Genomic DNA, 13,017 nt, shown 5'->3' on the forward strand with positions numbered 1-13,017 from the left:
ACCTTCACACTTATTTATGACTCTTCGTTTAGAGAAACGTACAAACTTTAATTTTTGCCTGGTCGTAGAATCGAAAGATGGTGCAAATTTTTAAAAGTTGAAGTCAAAGTTCGGTAGTTTAGTTTTTCGTTCGTGGTAATTCTTTTACAACGGGTTATAAAAAGTAAGGAATTAATATCTAAAATAGGCGAGAAATTAATCCTTTAATGAAATATTAAACAATAGCAGTTCCTATTCGACTCAATAATTTTGAAAAAAAAATGAAATCGCCAATTGCCCATTTGTAGGAAAAATTCCTGTTGGCAACAAGAAGAAGATAAAGACGAAACAGGAAAAGGCTTTCAATTGATATGTTTTACATTACATGTACATTTACAGATTCATATCTGATTTTTATGGTTTCTAAAAAAAATATAAAATAATTGTGTTTCTGTTCAATTATATACCATTTGCTAGCGGCACATATTTCACTAGGTAACTGAATAAAACTGTTTAAATAAAGTACTGATAGGTAAGCGTATATTTTTTTCTGCTACGAACTTAGAGATTGTGTGGAAAGGAAAAAAACTCATCTAAGATACCAGAATTATAATTTTGTACGCCAGACGTTCGTTTCGTCTGCAAAAGAATCATCAATGACTCGAATGAAAAAAAGTAAATAGCCAAATAAAGTACGAGGCTGAAGATCATTGAGGACCCTTTCATTGAAAAGTTTGCAAAATACAGCTAAGGTATCTATTCCTGGGGTAGAAAATTCACATTTTGACTTCAGCAGCCACCTATAGACCCGGGTCCTTTAACATGCAAAGTGCACGACATTTTCCGAACACCAGGCTTCTCATTGTTCATCCCTGGGTTAAAATAGTTTCTAACCTACAATGTGGTTTGGCTGAAACGTACATTGTTTTCAATTCGCGAAGTAGGAAGCAGCTGTATATTTTCAAAAGAAAAGACATTACGAAGACCTTCCGAGAACAAGCAAGTATCCATAGACGGTCTTCAATCATGCAATGAGAAGCGTTATCGTATAACACCCAAATCATCGTTTACTTCTTCTTTCTTCAGAATGCATATAAAAAATAACCAAGCAAGCTCTGCTGTAATGGGCCTTGATTTTAAAATCTTGTGAAAAAAGAGAGCTAATATTTCTAAATAAAGTTTTATTTCGTTTTATCTCGAAAAATTTGTAAGATATAGATAGAATGTAATTTTACAAATGCTGTAACCACTCTGTGGAAATAGGAACATCATCATCAAACACAGGAAGGAATTGTAGTTTATCAATATAAATTAACACTTAAATTAAATTGCTACGTCCGGTCAATACAAGAGTGCACACGCTGAAATGTCTCTCCTGCTATACTGACCATTGATTTTATCAGAGACATATATGTCTCTGATTTTATGTTGATAGTCCTAAATTAAAGTTTTTACTACAAGTATCACATTAACATTTATGATCCAAGAAAATGAGGCCAAGGTCTGATAAACCAAGCCGGAATACATGTACACCTTTAATACAATCATTCCATACACCGAATAGGTCAAGGTCAAATAAAACCTGCCAGACTGACTTGTACTTCGTAAAATATTTCCATACACCAAATATAGTTGACCTATTGCATCCAGTATTAGAAAAACAGACCAAAACACAAAAACTTAACTTTTACCACTGAACCATGAAAATGAGGTCAAGTTCAGATGACACCTGCCAGTTGGACATGTACACCTTACAATCATCACATACACCAAATATAGTAGACCCTATTGGTTGTAGTATCTGAGATATAGACTTCACCACGAAAATTAACCTTGTTCACTGATCCATGAAATGAGGTCAAGGTCAAGTGAAAACTGTCTAACAGGCATGAGGACCTTGCAAGGTACGCTCATACTAAATACAGTTATCCTACTACTCAAAATAAGAGAGAAATTAACATTACAAAAAATCTGAATTTTTTTTTCAAGTAGTCACTGAACCATGAAAATGAGGTCAAGGACAATGGACATATGACAGATAGAAACTTCATATCATAAGGCATCTATATACGAAGTATGGATCATCCCGGTATTCTACCTTCTGAAATATTAAGCTTTAAAGAAGTTAGTTAACGCCGCCGCCGCCGGATCACTATCCCTATGTCGAGCCTTCTGCAACAGCAGTCGCAGGCTTGACAAAAAGTAAGATTAAGGTATTGGCTTTGCGAAAAAAAAACATTGTTTAGCCTGCAGGTATGCCGGTCCATTAAAGTTGTAAAATAAGCAGCTTTTTCTTGATTTGTCACTCCACTTTATATTTTCAAGAAAATAACCAAAAACTTGCTGGTAGAAATTTGCAAAATATTGACATATCAGGGGCAATAAATCCATTTTTTTTTCTGAAAATTTCATAGGAGATAGACCTTACCTGTTGATAATGTTTTTACACTATTAGATTTGCTCCAACTGCCTTAGTTATAAAGATATAAGCCAAAACCTGTGAAATTTGCTAAACATATACTTTTCAGGGGCAATATCTCAAAATGGGCTTTCCCTTTTTTGTGAAAATTTCTTGGTTGTTATTGGCTTTGAACAAGATGTCAGTAACTGCGAGTACTTTCAGATCTGTACTTTTGCGTCTTTTTTGTTGTTATGGATGTATAAATACCCTGCCACGTCCGGCCTATGTTTTTGTTAGATGTTTTTCTGCTTTGTACTGATCTGATGAGTTAAGCCCTTTTCAACTGATTTTTATGGTTTGTTCTTATGTTGTACTGTTACACCACTGTCCCAGGTTAGGGGAGGGTTGAGCGCTCACAAACATGTTTAACCCTGCCACATTCTTTATGTGCCTGTCCGAAGTCAGGAGCCTGTAGTTCAGTGGTTGTCTTTGGTTCATGTCCGTCATATTTGCTTTTCGTAAACTGTTTTGTTATAAATTAGGCCGTTACTTTTCTCAATTGAATTCTTTCATATTTTTCATGTCGGGTTCTTTTATAGCCGACCATACGGTATGGGTTTTTCTCATTGTTGAAGGCCGTATGGTTGCCTATAATTGCTTACATCCACTTCATTTGGACTTTGGTGGATAGTTGTCTCATTGGCATTCATACCACATCTCCTTATTTTTATACTGGTAAGATATGAAAATGAATAATTTTGCACATGCCAGGATGAAATGGAATATTCTGCAACACAAAATGCAAGAAATAAATGTGTGGAAATAGAGTTTTGTGTGGCAAAACTGCGAGAATTAAAGAACCTTTGTGAGCATGCTCACATACCCCATGTCCCCACATTGTCACTGGGCAAACAAAATCTCACCAGAGTTCCTAACTTCAAAGACTCACAACTCCTAAAAGACATCTGATAAAAAATTCTTGTGGATATGCACATGTACATATTATGTCCTCATCAACTACAAAGTTTCATGAATTTCTGTTGTGCAGTTTCAGAGGAGTTGCGATGACAAAATGTTACAGCAGTATAGACCAAAATTCTAAGTTCAAAGGGGCATTACTCCTAGAAAAATAAAATGCTCCGCTGGGGCGCAGCTTGATACGACCGCAGAGGTCGAACCCTGAACAGTTGGGGCAAGTATGGACACAACATTCAAGCTTGATACAGCACTGAATTTGGATTGTAATTAAATATTTGACACTGCATAGGTTTCTGACACAGAATGAAAGTGGTCTAAGAACTTAAAATTTTTTAATTTACCTATTCAAACCATATCATTATTATTTGCTTTTATATATAAATCAGAAATAATCAATTTAAAATGGAAAATTTTAAAGAAAAAAAAGGAAAAAAAATCCCCCCCCCCTAAATTTTTTGAACCCCCTTGAGATTCATTACCCCCAAACTCAATCCCAGCTTTCCCTTTGTGGTATGGTACCTTGCAGTACAATTTCAGAGAGATCCATACACTTGAACACAAGTTATTGTCTGGAAACTAGAAAAATGCTTGTTTTTTGGCCCCTTTTTGGCCCCAAATTCCTAAACGTTTAGGCAATTACCCCTAACTCAAACCCAGCTTTCCCTTTGTGATATGGAATCTTGTAGTACAATTTCATAAAGATCCATACACTTACACACAAGTTATTGTCATGAAACTAGAAAAATGCTTGGTTTTTTTCCCTTTTTGGCCCATAATTCCTAAAATTTGGAGGCAATTATCCCCAAAATCAATCTCAGCATTCCCTTTGTGATATGAAACCTTGTGATACAATGTCAGAGAGATCCATACACTTACACACAAGTTATTGTCATGAAACTAGAAAAATGCTTGTTTTTTGCCCCTTTTTGGCCCCTAATTCCTAAAATTTGGAGGCAATTACCCCCAAAATCAATCGCAGCATTCCCTTTGTGATATGAAACCTTGTGGTACAATGTCAGAGAGATCCATACACTTACACACAAGTTATGTCTGGAAGTTACAAAAATGCTTTTTTTTGGCCCCTTTTTGGCTCCTAATTCCTTAACTGTTGGTACCATAACCCCCAAAATCAATCCCCACCTTCCTTTTGTGGTATTGAACTTTATGCTAAAATTTCACTGAGATCCATTCACTTAAACTAAAGTTTGAGTGCGAAAAATAATGTGTCTTCGGACGACGACGACGATGCCAACGTCATACCAATATACGACCACAAAAATTTTTTTGCGGTCGTATAAAAATAGAATCATAATTTCTCTGTCGAAATGCACATCTACATAGTATGTCCTTACTATCTACAAAGTTTCATGAAATTCTGTTGTGTGGTTTCAGAGGAATTGTGATGACAAGAACAGAACTGATGGACAGGTCAAAAACGTTATTTTCTTCATTGCGTGGGGTATAAAAATTAGCATGCGTAGCAACAGATGAAAATAAAGGATCAATCCACAAAAAGGGGTGGCTATACATGAAAGTGAGAGATATACTTTCTCTAGATCTCTTTGACTGATGGTCAATTATGAACAAGAGACACTTTTTTAAAAGCGTCACTATGACATAAGAATGCAAAATAAATCTTTTTATCTAAAGAAGCGGGTAAATGGGGAAACTCCCAACTTTTACAGTATCAAAAATATGAGTCAAACATGACAAATAAAAAGAAGAAGTTGGTCCAGGCAGACAAATAAACACACATCAACTGATTTATACTCATTATTAAATAAAAGAAGGTGTGGGTATACATCAGTAAATCACCAAAACAATAAAACTAAACAACAGGCTGTTAAAATGACATAAAATTGTGTCTTACTTCTAATCATCATTAAAGCAATCAAGGGTCATAACTCCTATAAAACAAAAGCAAGATTGTTAAAATCAAAATTGAATTCAATTTTATCATCAGACACAACAAACTGAAAAATGAAAGGTATTGGTTGAACATTTCTCAAGTTATCCCATGGAAACAACATCAAAAAGCACAATTTTACAATAAATAAAGGATCATTCCTCTTGAATGTCAAAAACAAAAATCATCAATATTTGACCTCAATTTTTACATTTTTACATTGAACATTAAAAAGGAAATGTTGAAAAAGCTCTCTTCAAGTTATTGCGTGTAAATGATGCATCACAAAGTAGGAATTCTCAATTAATAACTCCTAATAGAAAACAGTGAAAATCTTTAAAATTGAACTTCTCAAATTTGTCATCACAAACAAAATTTGAAAGAATTGGTTGAGAGGTTCTCAGGTTATCACAACGAAACGACACAAAGCACCATTTTATAATCAAGAGATGACCATACTACCTGAACAGCAAAAGTGAAAATGGTTAATATGGAGCTAGACCTCAATTTTTTCATCAGAAACAATTTATTAAAATTGGATAAGAATAGGAAGTTATTAATTGGTAACTTTTGAAGCCACCGACAGACTGCTTACTACCCCCAAATCCATCTGAATACCCTGTTTAAAGGCACTGTAAGGTCAACCTATGATTTTTTGGGGAATGATTATGAATGAACACCTGCTTTCCTCTTATTTCAATGAGAAAATTATTGTAAGAAAGAAGAGACTCCAAAGAGCTCACCTGTCAAAATATATCTTGTTTTGCTGATATTTTTTGCTGTTTACAGTTTCAACCATATATTGTATTGCTGATAATTTATGCTGTTTACAATTTTGACCAATCTATTATAGTTCACGAGATAATCATGAAAAATAGACAACAACTCTAAATTCATCAAAAATGTGTAACCTTGGAAAAAATACACGAAATAAAGAAAAGATTGTTTCTGATTTGATTAAGATTATACTTTGGTTTTTGAAGTTTTTTGTATCATACTGCGTTTATTATTTTTTTTGGACAGTGGTATTCCTTTGGCCACTGCTTACTGTGAGTATATTTCTCAACTCATATCCTATGCCTGTGTCTGAAGTTCATTTTTGAGTCAAATAGTAACAACATATATGCATAAAAGGTAGATTCATTTTCCACAAATCACTCAAAACCTTTTCTAAATTATTTCAGGTAAAAAAAAAATTTATATGGTTGGGAAGTTTAGCTGTACCTGAGGAAACTTTTTTTCAAACATGATTTCTCACCCTATCAAATTTTTACAGTGATGTTGTTATAAAGCCCATAAACTCAAATAGGATCCACAAAAACTTATTCATCCTGTGAATAAACTACAAATAAAAAAGATGTACCAATGTATAAAAAAAAATACTTCAAGTATTTCTATATATTTATTTTCAAATAGACTTAATTGATCAAAGAGTTTTATACAGGTTGCTGTCAAAATATGTTTGACATATAAGTTCTACCACAAAACCCCCTTTAATTATGTTATTTGTCACCTCAAGATGTTCAAATTTTCAAGATTTTAATGTGAGGTTTTCAGAGCATTTCAAAATTTTAAAATCAAGAGTGGTAGAATCTGTTTCCCAAATGATTTAATGAAAAATGCCAAGTTTAATGTTTGAAACTGATATGGCGGGAAATTACACAAGACAATTTTATTAATGATTGGTTTATCAAAATTTATCAATCTGGTTTACACCAGTTCAACCTTACAGAATGAGTAGATCAGACATTATATAGCTCTGGATACATTTTATCTTAACATGTCTGTGATTACTCATATAAGTAATGATTCTTTTTTATCCAAATTGAAAGAAGAAAAGAAAATGAAAAGAGAATTTTCGAAAGAAAAAAACTATAAAAAATGCTGTCCGAGAAATAAATTATCTCTACATTACATTACTGATATTAATGATTAATGTGAAGTAGTGGTTATAGCCCACTGTTTGAGCTTCATATAACATTGTACATCTATACAAAAATATTTTCTGCAACAAAAGAATAAAAAATAATGAATTTACCAACATATATACACAATAACAGTTATCTGCATTAAGTTCTAACATGAGTATATTAGTATAAACTTTTACCAATAATCAACAAAAAATAAATTCCCTATTCTTGGATCGGAATAGCTAAATTCATTTCTTGCTTAACATATAATTCATACATGTATGAAGCAACAATATTCTTTATTAATGCACGACATATCAGAACTGGAGCAATTAAAGGATTTTATTTTAATTGGATTGAAAAAATGTTATGATATTAAAATTACCAAATATAGATGACCTTTTACTATTATCATAATTAAAAAAAAATCTCATGATAAAAAAAGTTTTAAACAGTCTCTTGACCATGAAAATGAGGTTGAGGACAACAAACATATGCTATATGGAAATTTAAATCATTCAACATCTGTATGGAGATATGGACTATCCAGCTCTTACAACAATACTTTATACAAGTAGTTTATGATGACGCCATTGTTTTAGCATCTTTATGTCTCAGGTGTGACAAAAACAGTTAAATTTCTAATCCTGTATACCTTTAATTTAGTTCTGATTTTATTATTTGAATGTTGCAGTGGGAAATTGTGCAAATATGTTTGAAATGTATTACAATAATTCTAATAGTTTTTATTATGTATTTATATAATAAAGAAATTTAGTTTTACAAATAAAACAAGATTTGGGATAAACATCAGAGACAGTTTCCCAGAAAACAATAAAATAAAAAATAAATCTAATGTTTAGTGTTAATCATATATTTTTAAAAAATTGAAATGTATAAGTATTTGCAGAAATGTGATATTAATTGAAATGATTTAGTTGTGAAAAGAGGATGTCTATATATAATGTTAGCACTTAAAAAATGCACCTAGTAAATAACAATGCATCAATATAAAAAAATATATATGAATGAAAATATTAGGGAAAAAACCAGTATAATATCTCTTAATGATATCTGATGTATCAACTTAACATTTATACTACAAAATAATGAAAAAAAACAAGCAAAAATCACTCCAACACATGCCATTTCAAACATACATGTACATGTATACTAAACATTCATGTATATACTGGCCAAGAGATATGTATATACAATTTTTCATTACATGCAATCGCAGTGTATAAAATAACAAATGACTGCAGTGATAAAACATTTTGTATCTCAAAATTTCTGAAACAGAGGTTCACATTATTGAAATTCTATAAATAACTTGGAAGATCATTTTATGGAAATGAAAACAATCGAGGTAAGAGTAAGTGATGCCAATTCATTTATAAATATGGCAAATCAAATATGTTTGTCTTTTAAACTAGATTACATATCTATAAAACTGGGATGTCCTGCTTTAAATAATATAAACAAAAGTTTGGTCAAAGTGACCTAAATTTGTTAACAATATTTTACTATGCAAGACCACTATAGTAGTGATAGGTATTTGCTATACATTGCACTACTATAAGCTCCTGAGAAATGAACTTAGCAACAAAATTCAACCAAAGACATCCAATTTTCAAAAATTTGATCACACTGACCTAAATTTTGTTGAACATTAAGACTGTAGGTTTTGGGAAATGGATCTTATTGAAAAACCTTACAAAAAATCACTTTAATGTGAACTATACATGTAGGTCATTGTGACCATAGTGTCACTGAATAGTGTTGTACAAGGTAAGTAGTGATGAAATATTGATATTAAATCATAAGATTTAGAGATATGCACCAAGAACCAAAATGTAGCCCAAGACACTCTAAATTAAAAGTCAGTCACAGTGATTCAAAACAATTTAATATCATAGTTCAGGTGCTTTATATAATACATACATGTAGGTACAGTACAGACAAGGAAATTCAGTTAAAAATCCTTCAATCGGGATATTTTTCATTGTGAATGCTAATGTTTTGGGTAATTCATTTTGAACTACCTCTCAGACATGTCAGAGTATACATAACAGGGTCATATATTAAAGTGTTATCAACAAGTTTCACAGTTATTCAGTCAACTCAAGAAATAGTGATTTTAAACTTGTGTGTAATGTCAATTCTTTTATTTACAAATACCATGAGCATAAATCAAGATGTACATGTTTATGTATGTATAAATAAAATTAACAAAATCTTTATATGTCAGAACAACCAAAATGAAAAGGACATATCCACACATTTATGAAAAATTATGAATAATTGTCATGGTCATTGGACTAGTTATATTCTAGCACTATAATTCATAATTGAGGAACTGTTTGAGTTTTGTAGGCAATGGAAGATTAGAAATGTCTTTCTTGGCAATCAACTGTAAAATTCTATTACGACATGCATTCTGTAATGATGACACTGAAAAAGAAAAGAAAATTATTATCTACAGTTGAAATCAACAAAGGCAAACTATAAGTTTTATTTCAAAATTTTTTTTTTTAATACTTTTTTTTTAGTATAATTATGAAAAATACAAACAAAATATGTGTATGCTTTCTTTATTATCCTGATTTCTACAAAACATAAATATAAAAATAAGAAGATGTGGTATGATTGCCAACGAAAAACTATCCACAAGAGACCAAAGGACAAGAAGGTAAACAACTACAAAAAATGTATAGCTTAGGGCAGCTGAACTGTACAACTTCAACAATGAGCAAAATGTTAAAATCAATGTAATTGACAAGGTTCCTGACATGGATATGCCTCATCTTTATTGGAACAGGAACAGCTTACCCGGTACCTTTCAGGACCTTCTAGTTTTCAATGATTTTTGTTTTGCTCAATCTTTTGTTTTCTGTGTAGCTTCTTTTAGAAGGTTGTATGTATATTTGTACTTTTGTGTTGGCCTTTACATGTAGGTTGTCCATCTCTCTTGGAGTTTTTGATTGCTCACCCCAGTATCTTCTTTATCTTCTTCCCCCTCCCAAACACAAAAATACAATCACCCGGGCAGTGAACTACATATCATGTAGCTGTAGATTTTTTGAAGACCTCATGGATGAGTTTGATTACATGTACTGTACATTTGTATGTGAAATGACAGGCAGGTTGTTTTTCGTGTTGTTTTTTTTCTGTTTGTTTATTTTTAATTACATTTATATTTGATTGATTGTTTGTTTAACAGAAATTGAGCCTTACAACAGATGACCTACGGACCACTCAGAGTTGTTGCAAGGGTTCTTAACAGGCAGATTCTCTCTGTATGAGGCATTAAATTCAACGTCCCCATCCTGACCAGAAGTGGCTACAAATTAATACATCCCACACAGCCAGAAGACTGCCCCACTTTGACAAAGGTTTTACTGCCTGTCAGAAGAGGAACAAGAGATGACCATACTTCTATATCCCAGTCAATCCTTGGAGTTAATTTATATTGAAAAAGTTTTTTACCTCCATACAGTTGAATTATTCGTACTTGCTTGGTTGTACCATAAACATCAACCACTGCATGCAATGCGCCATTATTATACGGAATATTGCGTACACACGGTCCTTGGTCTTCACCGTTAATGATAAAATGCATCTCGGCAGAATTTCCAACAACTGTATACATAATTCCTATTCTACTCCCAACATCAGTGGGAAGAACATTGTCTTTCTGAGAAGCACTTATATTGTCACCATTGCGATTCTGCAGATTTAATTTCCCAAGAGGTAAAAGAAGACTACGACTGAAAGACCCTCTTGGTGTATGCACAACCTCTGCATCATTGCCCAATACTGACTGATATGGCACACCTTCTTCCTCCGTGTCATGTTCAGAGTATACTTTATTGTGTGACTTTGTCACTGCAAATATCCATGACTTTCCCATATTGTGCAAGTCAGGCAATGCATACTGTGGAAGCTCAAACTTGTCACATGGATTGAATTGTGTAAGTCCAATTCTCATGTGTCCACTCCAACCTCTTTCATTTTTTTCTATTTCAACTAAAAAAATCTCTCCTGGCTGCAAATGCTTTTCACTGAATGTCAATGCATGGGCAAAACTCGTCTCACGTAAGGCAACCATATTATCATGAAAAAGGCGAATATTTTGCCCATGATAAGGATGGAACCTTGTAACTGCCATTGTATCACCACCTGCAAAGAGAAAACACATTATTTTTTTCTAGAACACAAATAAATAAAAAGAATGGATGGAGGTGGAAATAGTAAGAAAGTACCAAAAAACCTATGCATGTTTCCAAGCAACTGTTCTGTTTCAATGATGTTTTCCCGTGTTTTTAAAATTATTAATTGTATGAAAATGGAAATGTCTACATTGTATGTACATGTAGATTAAATAATCTCAGGAACCTGCAGACAAGCAAACACTTTTTCAGTAACAGGCAAGGATCTGGATTTTTTTTCATGCAATTTTGGTAATTTTGAGATGACTTGAAAGTTTTTTTCAAACTATCGAAATTTTTCTAAAAACATTCATGAGCAATTTATGGAACGCAACAGTTTAACATTGAAATGATTTTAATGACTCAAAATTTTCATTAGCATTTGGCCTATTGCTTAAAATGAATTGATTAATGCAGTTTAACAGACGTATTTGCACTTGTATGCAAATGTGTCCGCCATTACTTTAAATCACACAAATTCCCGTAAAATCTGACATCACAATTTAAAAAAATGTATGTCATAATTAAAAAGTGATTGTTGCTTGACGTCAGAATGTTATTCAGAGCAGATCTAAGGTCATTCGTAGACAAAATTCAGCTATGTAAATACCAAAAGTGTAAATACATTTATTGTCTGGACTTGATCAATATTTTCTCATCAGATGTGTCTACCTATAAAAATGATTAATGATCATTAAATGAATATCCTTCAGGGCTTTATAACAGTAATTAGGACCCTTTTCCTTACAATACAATAGGGTTGTGCAATTACAGGCAATCAAGTATAATTGCAAACACAAATGTCTGTGCTAGCAAAACAAAAACAAATTCTGACCACACTTCCATCTATGACACACATTTTTGCACTTTATCAAAATCATATGGAGGCCCTGGCATGGGGATTATTTGAGATGGTGGTCCACATCATAAAACAGGTCATGGAGATCCTTGTGTTGATGGCATTACAATTGCTCCAACAAATTCTCAATAAATTGAAGGCACTCTATCTCCTTCTTATCAAAGCCATAATTCGTGTCTACAAAGTATCCATACAGCATGTACAGATAATTTCCAGAATACCATATACTAGTAGTAGTAAATTTATACAATTTTTGATTTGTATATAATTTTGCATTAATTTTTAGCTTGCATTTGGACAAATGCATGTTATAAAGGCCTTTATAACAAGACATATGTTGGGCTTTCCTACCAAACATAATCAAGCTGCATGTAAGCCTGAAAAACACACTCTTGGACAATATCAAGGCATCTTTCTTTGATTTTTGCAACAGAGATTATTCACTGCGAACATTTTCGGGGTTTCACTAAAGACCTGAACGAAGACCTGAAAAGACCCGAATAGACGATTCGATTTATTCAAATTTTTATTAACTTTTTTATTTTCCAATGGATTTTCTCCATGTGTGAGTTTTATTAAAGGTAACGATAATTTTTTTATTAAGAAAAAATGTTTTTAACAAAAAAAACTATTTTGTGATGCCAAAAACCGGACTTGAATATGGAAAAATGAAGTCTCTAGATTTTTTACTTCGAATAAGATAAGCGATGATGCGTTCCGAAAACAAACTTCTGAAAATTGTTAAACACAAAACGATTGGATGAAATATAAGG

The 13,017-nt window shown here is 32.5% G+C and overlaps 1 protein-coding gene across 1 annotated transcript; it reads right to left on the minus strand.

Annotated features, from left to right (window-relative positions):
- Positions 1-6,647: 6,647 nt before the first annotated feature.
- Positions 6,648-12,705, minus strand: LOC127701345 (neuralized-like protein 2). Its single transcript, XM_052205236.1, has 3 exons — positions 12,596-12,705; positions 10,664-11,356; positions 6,648-9,628 (listed from the first exon to the last, which is right to left on the minus strand). Exons 1-3 carry the CDS (start codon positions 12,600-12,602, stop codon positions 9,513-9,515), a joined length of 816 nt encoding a protein of 271 aa, XP_052061196.1. The 5' UTR covers positions 12,603-12,705; the 3' UTR covers positions 6,648-9,512.
- Positions 12,706-13,017: the final 312 nt, after the last annotated feature.

Source organism: Mytilus californianus, unplaced genomic scaffold (assembly GCF_021869535.1).
Source record: "Mytilus californianus isolate M0D057914Y unplaced genomic scaffold, xbMytCali1.0.p SCAF_5, whole genome shotgun sequence".
Lineage (NCBI taxonomy): Eukaryota > Metazoa > Mollusca > Bivalvia > Mytilida > Mytilidae > Mytilus > Mytilus californianus.